Here is a 12,933-nt window from a genome sequence, read left to right as displayed (position 1 = left end):
TACTGATAATATAACAATGTACAGCTAACTTGTGTGCTTGTATATTACACACATTCACCAATATTTTATATTAGAGATTCATTTCACTTCTCCTAATTAAAATAAATTCAATTTTGTCTAGGGCAAATTATAAATTGATCTATAATCTAGGTAATAGATGCTAGCTAGGAATATCAAGAAGTTAGAAGATTTTGTTCCTCTGGACCCTAAAAAGAAAGGCTGAGAGAGATGGAGTGAATCCTTGATGCATCTAGATCCATATATCCCTTCTTTAAAATTATCTTAAAATTTCCTTTTGGCTCTGAAATTCTGATTTTAAGACCACCACCATCAAAAAATAAAAATATTATGAAAACGACCAAATAAAATAATGTTTAAATAAAAAAAAATAAAAAAAATAAAAATATTTTGACTTCAAATCAAAGAGGAAATGAAATTAACTTAATTACAATACATCAGACCAGGGGCTCTCAAAAGGGTATGTATGAATGTATGGATCTCAGTTTTGCATTGTATGGAATTAAGCCTGCATTCTTAGGTTGCAAAATTGCACAAGTCTTCTCAACTCCTCATGGAAAATTCTGGGTTATGATCAAAAAAAGTTTGAGTGTTAGATGAAAGAAATACCATTCCAACAAAATGGAAAAGAAATACTATTTACATAAATAAAAGGGTTAGCATATTCCAAGAGTACAGTAAATGAAGTAAAAAAATAGGATCTTTATATGTTCAGCTTTGTAACTATGGAGATTGATAAAAAGTCTCTATATCCCATTTGCCAGGCATCATATATATATATATATATATATATATATATATATATATATATATATATATATATATATATATATATATATATATATATATATATATATATATATATATATATAATTTTATTAGGACAAAATAGTGCATTTTAAATTACTTCATCAATTCAAGCAAAGAATGAGCCTCATCTGGAGAGAAAATAGATTTTATTTCTGGACTTTTGTCAGTTAAATAATGGGGAATCCATTACTCCCCTAAATAAACTCCCCATTTAATTCAAAGTACTCCATTCCCAGTATACATCTTTCACTTTAAAATCAATTTACTTAGTGGATAAAACACTAAATGGTTAAATCAGGAGGAATGAAGTTCAACTTCGTACTTCTGATGCCCATGAGACTATAGGCAAGTAACAGCTTTTCTGAGCCTTAGGTTTTTTAATCTATAAAATGAGAATGATGGGGGAAGCTGGGTAGTTCAGTGGATTGAAAGCCAGGCCTAGAGATGGGAGGTCTTAGGTTCAAATCTAGCCTCAGACACTTCCTAGCTGTGTGACCCTGGGCAAGTCACTTAATCCCCAATGCCTAGCCCTTACCACTCTTCTGCCTTGGAACCAATACACAGCATTGATTCTAAGACAGAAGGTAAGGGTTTAGGGGGGAAAAAAAACGAGAATGCTATCTCTAGTATTTACAAACAAAACACTTGACTAACTTTTAAAGTACTATGTAAAACAATAATATTGATATGGGTAGTAATAATAATGATAATAATGATAATCCTTAATTCTAAGGCTTTACTCATTCTACCTAGAATGCCCTTGTTTCTCACCATTTATCAAGATTCTACTTTTCTTCATGGCTGAACTCAAATTGAGCATTCCATGACTCCTTTCTAGACTACATCGGGCTGGTGTAATTTTTTCCACTCCTAACCTAAAAATTCACTAAATAAACAATTCTTGATCATTTGTCAACATGAAGATTCCTTTTTAATCAAAAAGTGTCATGAATGTCACCATTATTATGGGCCTAGAATGAGAAAATACTTGACAAGTGATGACTTCAGTAATACTTAAATAAATTTGTATTTTATTAGTCAAAATATTTTCTACATCATAAATAGTAATAGGCATGCAATACTCAGTCAACAGAAAACATCCATCTTGAATAAGGAAATAGATGTTTTGCAGGTTTCATAGATTATATATGTGGCTCAATCAACGAAAGTTTCAGTCTTAGGCCAAATTCCATATCCGGCTTGTTTCGGGATTTGAAATTCAATGCAGTAATAAGTGCAGAAAATTCACCTTCACAAAAAGATGTTTTAAGAAAATGATCTAATATTCTATATCAGATAATCTATGTAATACAGAATGACTATATGGCCCATAAATAGGTACTTTTAAAATGAAAATTAAATTTTAAAAAATTCTATCTTAATATTCAATTCTATTAAGTTACAAGGATTACATACTCTGTTGCAGTCCCCTTCTCCTCCCAGGGATCCAGGGGCCAGAAGTACTGGTCCACAGTGTTATTAAATTCAATAAAAACAGTAGCCACTAAACTTTGTCTATAGATCACTGCAGTTTCATATCAACTTAGAAAAACCATCTATGTTTTATTGCATTTTTATTTTATTAAATATTGACCAAAATCTACTTTAGCTGCACTTGGTTTTTGCCGTTTGACACCTCTAGAACGCATTACTTATTCAGCAATAAAACTGCTCATACGGATTTAAAAATTTTTTTAAACATTTGTTAAGCTATATATCCATAAGTAAATAAAAAAACTAATTGAGAATGGGAAGTATAATTTTGTATTCCCTAATACAGCAATTTTTTAAAAACAAAATTTGATTTTTATAATACTCAAAAGATCATTTTAAAAAATTTATGTTTTCTAATTTAGTATGTTAATAATTTAAGTACTTCCTCTCACATAATGCTATTCTTGTTAAGGACTAATTATTCTTTCCTATCTGTATGACCGTGGGCAAGTCATTTACCCTGTTTTGCTTAGTCTTTGCCCTTGTCTTAAGAACTGTCACAAGGGCAGAAAATAAAGGTTAAAAAAAGAAACAAACACATTTTGCTAATGAAGAAACAATTTTCTTTAATAGATGTACACTAATACCTATGGAAAACATTATGTCTCATGTTTTTTATTCTTTAGTTATATGATAAATCAGGAACTAACACCATAAAGAAAATAGTTCTACACACCATATTTTATTCTTTAAGTGTTCAGAATACTTACCCTGTGATTTCCTCATGTCTTTTGTGGCTAAAGCACGATTTCCATGCTGAATACTGGTGAAATCAGGGTTGGTCACATTGTTAACTCTCAGCTCTTGCCCCAACGACTTCCGACCATAAGTATTTTCCCCAGATCCTCCATTGACATTGTAGCCACCTATAAATAGTGAATTTGAGTTGGCTTTATTAAGATATTCAATGTGAACTCACAATACTCCTTTTTAAACCATAATTAAGAAATGTTTATACCTTTTTCGTCATTCTGTATGTCAGTATGGACTCTGATATCATCGTGCCTTTGACGAGACACCACAGCTGAATTTGAAGATTGTAGTCCATACGAGGCAGAACTGCCCCGATCTCTAGATGAATATTTTAAATTATCTGGGTCGGCTGATGCACTATCAGTTCTGTTAAAAAAAAAAACACGCACACACACACACACACACACAGATACACAATTTAAAAGGCTTCATTTAGTAATGTAATAGCCAGTCAAAGTTAATAATTAAAACGTTTAAGGTTAAGATCTCCAGGTTAAGATTTGAATCTTCCAAGTGCCAACTGCCTTAGTAGTAGCAGGCACTCAAAGTTACTTTTTAAATCAAAATGTCACCCATGAGTTCTTATTAGATATTATATATTTTTTAAATCCCCTGGAAATCTGAATAGCAGAAGTTTTTTCACCTGTCTTTTGATGTAAGGAATCATTTATTATTTTTCTCAGTTAGAAAATATTGGGAACTTAGAAGAAAAGAAATATTTTTAATCTTCCAAGTGACAAACTTAGAAGCAATGGCAACGAAGCCAGAAGAGGAAGGTGCTATCACCACTTTTAAAATTGTAAAGAACTATGTTAATATCTTCAGGGAAACGTATTTCCAAGTTATTTAATTCATGACATCAATTAAACTACATAAGAGTTAAGTTGAAAGGTCATATGTTGTAAAAATGAGGGAGAATGCACAGAACATTAAGCATTTTGGGAAAAAGAGTTCACAAAGAAAATGTGTAAATTCAATAGCATATTTATATACTATAATACTCAAGGATTCATTGTAGAAGTCTGCAATAAAAAATGTATCAACTGACATATAAAGAAAATAACAGTAAAAAGGATTCAGTGAGAAAAAACTTTAAAAACTTTCATTACTACCTTTGACTCAAGTCATAATTTTAAATATTCTTAATCTTATTAAAAACCTATTTAGAAGGGAATTTGACACTCAGATCCTAAAAACAAACTGTAATTTAAAAAGCTTAATCATAACTGTCAATGTTAAAAAAAACATTTAAGATAACAGGGTGTGTATATGTATATATAAACATAATATAAATATAACATTAAGTATCAAGAACCTCAAAAGTTCTAAAGATATAAATAGGAAAATCCAAATTCTGTTAGATTTACTACTGCTAAAATAACTTCAAATCATTTTAACTAAATTTGTTTTTGGGAAGAATGAAATTTCTACTTCTACCTATTCCTCAGCCTTGGGGGGCAGGGGAGAAGAAACCTATAGATATTTTTGCACATGTTGTTCATTTTAATTTCCCTTCGGGGGAGTATAAGGGGGTGGATGGATGGATACTAAACCTGAAATCTAGACAAATTCTATCAGAATATTCCATTGTTCCTAAAAGGCTATTATATGAAATGCTAACCATTTAAAAAAAGGATGTCTGCCAATAGGTTTAGTCAAACCTTGATTAAAAAAAAAACCCGATTGAGTCTAATTAGGACCAAAAGCCCCCACATAAATCAAAAGTCCAATAATCTAAAATTCAGTAATCCTATTCTACTGAGATATAAGCAAGATTGTATTCTAACCTATGACAAGTTTCCCCCCTTCAGATATTAGAATATAATTGTCAATAAGCTTCAAATATAAATCATAATACCTCCAAATTGTCACAGAAAAATAAGAGTTAAGAAACTGTCTTTACCTGACTTCTAACAATTGACACTGTGAGGTTACTTGCCAAATATGTCATACACCAGTGCTAATTTAAATACTTCTGTTATGTCATTATAATACTTTCTTAAGTCACTAAATGGAACATGAGGGCACTGAAAAACTTACCATAAAAACTTACAGTATGACTGAAAACAGCACATTTATTTGAAATTGTACCCAAAGTAATTAAAACATGTTCCACCAATCATTCCTTTCTGAGTGGGTATAAAATTAGATAACTACACTAATAAAATGTTTGTTGAATTCAATACTGAAGTGCCCTCAAAGAAACTTAATTTGAATATGCCTTCATTTCCTGGTGCTTAATTGCTTTTATCAGTTAAGTATATATTTTTATTTACAATAAGGTACAGTGGAAAGAACACTAAACTAGAAGTAGTGAGCCTTCCCATGACCAGTAACCACAAATAGGAGTTTGGGCAAGTCAGCACATCTCTGGACTTCTTCAGTTTACTTATCTATGAACTCAGTAGGTTAAAACCAGTTTAAAGTCCTTTCTAACTGTAACTTTATGACTGTATAATTATATATACTGAAATGTTTCTCATGTACTATAGAAGCAATTATGTTCACAAAGGGAAATCTCAAAATCCCCTACAAAATCAACTCAATCTTAGTAAATTAGAAACACATACACACATTTTTTACATACACATAAATTAATCAATATTCATGCAACTCATTTTGTCACCCATTTTTATTTTTTGCCCACTTTAGTTCTTTTTCTGACAGGAATTTTGGATCATCTGTCAAGTTATTAGGACTATAGGAAAACAAAGAGATCCTTTACTGCAAGTTCCTGGTTACCTAAGATATACAAGCTTAATAATTCTATAGGCAACGAACACTGAGAATTTCAGAATGAGGATCTTTAGAAAGACAACATTTTAAAAAAATACTGATACAGGACTTAAGATCAGGACTTGGATTATTAGTATACTCTATTCTACCAAAGAGAACAAAATGGTGATCTGATTATGGAGTTAGCAATCATATAAAACTCTTAAGAGTTTGCTTCTAATACCTAAACTGCTCAGTTTTGGTTTTTTATTTTAAAGAAAACTAATTTGGACAGGCCATGCTACCAAGAAAAGCTTCCCCAATCAAAGAGAAACTCAAAAGAAAATAATTAACATTCAATTAACTAAAGTGATCACCATGGCTAAATAGAATACACAGCTGCAGACTCAAAGTGATAGTCACAAAGATAGAACAAGCTAACATCTGCTAGAATGAGCATCCCTCATTTCATTGGGAAAAGAAAATCAGCTGGTAGAGGCCATGGAGCCTAGAAGGGATCCAGAAGTACTCCCAGCCCTTTAAATACTTTAAAAACAGTATGGAGGGGAGTTAGAAAGGTAGAGTGTCCCCCTAAAAGACCAAACTGAAATTAAAGCTTGATGTACATGCCACAGTGAGAGGTAAGTTTCTAAATCTCATACCTCAAAAATCGCATACTGTATAATATGGAGCCTTTGTGATGTTTTGCATCAAGTCAATCTGTAAGACAGTAGTTACAATATTAGTGAAGATAGTGGGTTAAAACATTTGTTGCTCAAAAAAATTAATGTACATATGCAGCAAATAAGGTTTTGGGGTTAGTTGGTTTTGGCTTAATATTAAACCTGTGGGGACTAACATATGCTGTGAAGCAGAAACAACAAAAAACATAAAAAAAAAACCTGATTATATAAAAATTAAGAAAACATAAATGTCAACTGTAACATACATCAAATGGAAATACAGTTATAATTCATTTTAGATAGACTTAATAAATGAGACTAGATAAAGTTGGGATGTGATTAATTTTTAATAACCTAAAATCTTAGAACTAAGGATGTTTTAGGCAATATCTAATAACTGTGCCATTATATACAAGTTAGCTATTAAATTATTATAGATGCCCTAAAGTACAAAGGGAACAACAAGTAAAATGTAAGTTCCAGAGAGATTGTTCCTCATTTCTGTCAACATGACCCCAGCATCTACCAAGTTGCTTTATTTGGAATAGGAACTTAATAAAATGTCTTTTGAAATGAATTAAGCTAATTTCTAGAAGTTATGAATGGAAAGAGAGATTTTTCCCAGAGAAGAAACAAATGAAGAGAAAGAAACAGAAATCGAAGATTTAGTAAAGTTTCAAAAAAGCTCTGCAACATTCCCAAAATACTCAATGCTGCCTATGGGACATGGAGCTAATTACTAGCTCAATGGGAGTTTTCAGTTCACCCCACCCTCTCCCTGGAACATTTCTTCTGTTTTAAAATAGACATCAACTAGAAAAGAAAATTTTCATTACAGAGAATTTTCTTAACAGAGAATTCTTACTGGAATAGTTATTTGTCTACAAATTAAGAATCTAAAAGGTCTGTTTAAAAAAGGTAAGTTCAGAATATATAAAAATATAAAAGAGCTTCCGGTATAATGTAACTTTAATCAATGGAAAATAAGCAAACTCAATTTAGTGTAACAAAACTCAAGCTCTATCATGGTGAGAGCTCAAATATAAGCTTTGATCAGTCCACAAATGCTAAAGATATTAAAAGATAGGCAGCATGATATAATAGATAGACTATGCCTTTATTTTTCCCCAGTACTTGTCCAAAGAACTGTAGCATAGTATAACAGAAAGAATCCTGGACTTAAATAGTCAGGAAGGTGAGTTCAAATTCCACCTTTACCATTTATTAACCATGTGACCCCCAGCAGCAAATAATTTAAGCCTTTTCATCCTTCTTTTCCCTATTTATAAGATATGGATAATAGTAGCTATCTCACAGGGAACAGGGGAAGGAGACTGAGATTATGTACATATGCATAAAACACTTGTAAACCTTAAGTGTGCTACATAATATAAGCCATTATTATTAGTATTAGAATACTATTGCCCAACTAGATATAAGTTTTTGTGTACTTCTTCCCACCCCTTTAATGACAATAGGTCTCCAAATCCATCCATCCTTTCTAGAAACAAATAACACATTTGTAAGACAACTTAATAGGCTTAAAACCAGAAAAAATTAAACATAAATAGCCCAAACCTCTGGCTGCACAATCAAGAACTCTGGTCAAAGTCAAACAAACACTTATTAACCACATACCATGGACCATGTAAGTAAGGCTTTGGAGATATAATGAAAAAAATGAAATAGTCCCTTGTGCCCAAGGAGCTTGTGGATATAATGTGCCCACCTAGCCTGTGGATATAATGTGGATATCTAGATTTAAAAAAAAAATAGATGCAATATCAGGCAGAGAGAAAGAAATTGCCAGCAGCTGGAAAGAATAGGAAGGGTTTATGTACAAAGTAGGAACAAAAGCTTAACCTTAAAAGAAATAAGAGAATCTGAGAGGCAGAGGTGAGTCTGTGACTAAGTAGTGTGGCACAATGGATTTAGCAGAGAATGAACTGGAAGCCTCAAGTTGAAAGCCTACCTTTGACAATTAGTTGTGTTATCACGGCAAGTCCCTTAATTTCTTTATGCAACATTTCTTTATCTGTAATATTGGGTTAATGTCTGTAGGTATTTACTACCTTTTCTCTGAGCCTCATCTCCTCCATGAAGTAGATACACAAATACAAATTTTGAGAAATGAAAGGTAATCTTAGTGACCATCTAGACCAGATAATATACACAAGAAATTCCCATTATAACATAATCCAATCTCTGCTTAAAGAAAGGAAGGGGGAATAGAACACTTTTTTAAGGTAACCCATTCCACTTTCAGAATTTCATTTATTAAATAGTTTTTCCTTGACATCAAACCTAAATTCACCTCTCTGCAACTTCTACTCAACTCCTGGGTTGGCTCTTTAGGGCCAAAAACAACAATCCCTCCCTCCTCCACACAACAGCCCTGGCAAACAAGTCCAGATTCTTCAACCAACCTGCATATAACATGAACTCAAGGCCTTTCAGCAACTATCCCAAGTGTCCAACTCTTGGACAAACAATACTCAAAGACAGAACTGTCATTTCTTTATTCCTAGAAGTGAACAATTTGGAACTATGCCCAGAAAATTACCAAAGACCACATATCCTCTGACCCAGTTATATGACTACTACTAAGCCTATACTCCCCAAAAAATCAAGGAAAAAGGAAAAGGATCTATATAGACATTTATAGCAGCTGTTTTTGTGGTAGCCCCAAAGTGAAAACAAAAGGGGTTTCCTATTGGGCAAAAGCTAAACAAATTGTACTATATGACTGTAATTATTTGTGTGCCCAAAGAAATTAGGAGATGGACAAGGATTATGAGAAAACTGGGAAGATCATTAGGAACTAACAGGGCAAAATGAGCATAACTAGGAAAACAATTTACAGAATAACAGTATAGAGAAAAACACGATACAATACAAATTCAATGTATGGTTTTGTTTTGATAGATATATAGGTATTGAGGGGTTGAGTTTTTTTTTGTTTGTTTAAATTATTCAACGAGGTGGGGGAGAGATTACTGGGGACACTAAGGAATGAACCCTTCTAAAACCCAATCTGATCCTGAAGTGGGGTCAAAAAATCTTGAGAGGTCCCACTGAGAAGGAAGGGAAGGAAGAAGGCAGAGAAGGAGAAAAAGAGGGAGACAGAGATTAGATGCAGATTGCAAACTTTTAAGTGCCATGGTTAAGGAATTTGTACTTTATTTAGAAGCAATGAACCTAGTAAAAGTGCTTGGGTAAGGATGTGCCACAGTCAGGTTAATTCTTTAGTAAGGTCCTCTTGGCTGCTGTATGAATGGTAGATTGGAGAGAGAAGAGACTGGAAGTTGAGTCCAATTAGGAAGCTGCTGAAATAGTACAAATAATCTACAATAAGTATCTGAATTAGGATGCTAGCCATATGAACAGCGAGAAAGATGGGAGATGTTGCAGAGAGTAAAATCTTAGACTTATTAAGACAAGAACTGACAACTATATTTGTTAATATAGTTCAACCCTCATCTTCGGTCTTGGAACCAATACTGTGTAGGCAATGGACATTAAGTGACTGGTTCAGGGTCACACAACTAGAAAGTATCTAAATCTAGATTTGAACCCAGGACCTCCCATCTCTAGGCCTGGTTCTCAATTCATTGAGCCAACTTGCTGACCCCTATAATAGTTTTTTTTTTGGGGGGTGGGGATGAGAAAATAAATGCTTGTTTATTGAAAACAAAAAATCCTCCCACCACAATAAAATGATTGCATTAGCTTTTCAGCTAGCAATGATAGCCTTCAATGAGTTTCTACTTCTCTGAATTCCTAAACACTCATTTATACCAATACAATTTATGAGTTAATTATAGACTGCCTAATATCGTTCAGTTTGATCATGTGTTAGTCTCTCAATTAACTTTAGGTTCCTTGAAAAAAGAGAAGAGTGTCAAAATACTGTATCCTCCACAACACTCAGTATTGTCTTTGTACCTCTTATACTAGCATAGGGCTTGACACATAGTAGGACTGTTATGTTGATTGGTTGACAGTCTGAGGTGTGCAATAAAAGCTAATTGACTAGTGCATTCATTATAACTGTTAAAAATGAAACCATAAAAGATAAATCAATAAATCTCAATGTGTAATTTAATTAAAATCTAAAAATGTAATGGCCAAAAAGGTTTAGGTTTCATTATGAATTTTTGCATATTCTTTTGTATACAGGGAAAGAAACCTAAAATATAGAAAACACATCCACTAGTACGCAGACTGATTTTTAATTACCTTAGTTGGAGCCAATGATTTATTTAAAGGAAGGTATTCAAGATAGGTGAATAATTTTAAGTTATTAAAAGGAAATTATTTCGACTACATAAAATTAAAGAGCTTTTGCCCAAATAAAATCAATGAAGACAGAATTAAAAGAGGAAGTACTAAAATATTTGCATTAAACATCACCAATAAAATTCTGCTAAGGCATTAATACAAATACATATCACTAAGAGCTATTTTCCAAGAAATGCAACCAGTAAACATTTAACTACTGGTCAGGTACTGGACTGAACACTGAGGATACAGAAAGAGGCAAGATAGTTCCTACCCTCAAGGAGCTCAGAATCTAAAGGAGAAGTCAACAAGCAAAACAAACCAAGGGAGAAAAAAAACCAAGCTATACACTGGTTAAACTGGAAATAATTAAAAGAGGAAAAGCATTAGGATTAAGAGGGATTAGTAAAAGCTTTCTTTAGAAGATGAGATTTTAATTGGAACTTGATGAAAGCCAGGGAAGGTAAGAGGCAGAGATGAAGGAAAGCACTCAGGGATGGGGGATACAGCCAGAGAAAATACCAGGAACATCTGGAAAGATGGAGTATCTTATTTATAAAACAGTAAGAATGTCAATATTGCTGGATCAAAGAGTAGGAAGCAAGACATAAAATGTAAGAATACTGAAGGGGGATTTTATAGTTTATATGAAAGGGCTCTGAAAGTCAGAGGATTTTTCTTTTTGAACATATTAGTAATAGGGAGTATATTGAGTGGGGGAGATGGGATGTGTTTATGTGTGTGATATAGTTGGACCTAAGCTTTAGGAAAACTACTTTGGTGATTGGCCGATGGACTATAATGGGGAAAGACTGGAAGTAAGCTGATTCAGCAAGTGGGCTATTGCAGTTGTCCAAGTGAGAATTAATGAGCGTCTGTAGCGGAGTAGTGGTGAGAAGAAAATGGGCATATAAAAAAGATATTATTACAAAGTTGAACTGACAGGCCTTGGCAACAGCTTTGGCATGGGAGATGAGAGTGAACAAAGAATGATACATTGATTGTGAACTTCAGGGATTGGGAAGATGGTGTTGCCCTCTACATTAACAGGGAATTTGTAATGGGGAGGAGAGGATCAGGAGTAAAGATACATTGTTTAGTTTGGGATATGTTAAGTTTAAGATGTCCACTAAATATATGTTCTAGATGTTTGAAAAACAGAGATGCAATGTTAATGGTCTGCAGAAAGATGAGGACAAGAAAGGTAGATTTGAGAATCAAGAGCATAGACACGGCAATTATATCCAAGAAAGCTGATGAGATCACCAAATATAGTAGTATATGGAGCCAAAAAAGGGCACAGAACAAAACTCAATTGAGTCACATCCTCAAAGAAAATGACTTGGATGAGAAGGAACCATCATTGATAAAGTAGAAAACCCAGGAGATTGATGTTCCAGAAGCCTAGAGAGAAAAGAGTATCAAGGAGGAGAGAGTGATCAACATTGTCAAAAGGATGTGGAGAGGTCAAGAATGAAGACTGAGAAAAATCCATTGGAATCGGCAGGTAAGAGACCTTGTTAACTTTGGAGTGAGCAGTTTCTGTGAGTGAGAAATTTGGAAGCCTAATTGTAAGAAGTGAATGAGAGGAAAAATGTGGAGGCCAATTGTTGCAGATGGCAAATTATAAATGACCACACAAAAAAGGTCCCAAAATTACTAACAGTAACTGAAATGCAAAATGCCTTCCCAACTACTTCTTTGCACACCTGGGAGAAATTTCAAAAAAAATTTTTTTTAACAATCTTCATGCTACGCAAACTGGCAAAGGGACTAAAAAAAGAACAATTCTTATCTAAGATAGGCACAAAGATGTACTGTTGATGGACCTCTGAAGTAGTCCAATAATTCTATATTATCAATTTAGAATTATGTAAGAAAAAAGATTAACCTATCCAAATGGTTTGACCAGAAAGACTTCTGAAGGTTATATAATATACTCCAAGAAGATCAAAGACAGAAATAAAATATTTATAAAGTAATTTTTTTTTGGTAACAAGAAACTTGAGAAGGGGGGGCCCATTATATGTGAATGAAATGCAGTATTGTAAAGAAATAGGAACTTGGAGAAATATGGGAAGATTGTATAAGCAAATACAGAATGAAACAAAAACAGAGAAAAATAAACTGCTAAAAGAAAGTAGCATTCTGAATTAACTGGGAAAAAAAACAATGAAGA

General features: G+C 33.1%; 1 protein-coding gene across 5 annotated transcripts in view; it reads right to left on the bottom strand.

Annotated features, from left to right (window-relative positions):
- Window positions 1-12,933, bottom strand: part of SMG1 (SMG1 nonsense mediated mRNA decay associated PI3K related kinase) — a 112,529-nt gene that overhangs the window by 81,235 nt on the left and 18,361 nt on the right. For 4 of the 5 annotated variants that reach the window (XM_056806581.1, XM_056806582.1, XM_001366185.4 and 1 more), the window contains exons 2-3: window positions 3,281-3,441; window positions 3,033-3,188 (exon numbers count right to left, since the gene is read on the bottom strand). In XM_056806581.1, the coding sequence (XP_056662559.1) occupies window positions 3,033-3,188; window positions 3,281-3,441 (317 nt within the window). Of the gene's footprint in view, window positions 1-3,032; window positions 3,189-3,280; window positions 3,442-6,452; window positions 6,511-12,933 lie in introns of all 5 variants that reach the window. The other variant, XM_056806584.1, reaches the window with a different exon arrangement.

This window comes from Monodelphis domestica, chromosome 7 (assembly GCF_027887165.1).
Source record: "Monodelphis domestica isolate mMonDom1 chromosome 7, mMonDom1.pri, whole genome shotgun sequence".
In the NCBI taxonomy this organism is placed as follows: Eukaryota; Metazoa; Chordata; class Mammalia; order Didelphimorphia; family Didelphidae; genus Monodelphis; species Monodelphis domestica.
The sequence above is the reverse complement of the archived record's forward strand: the minus strand, read 5'-3'. Positions and strand labels throughout refer to the sequence as shown.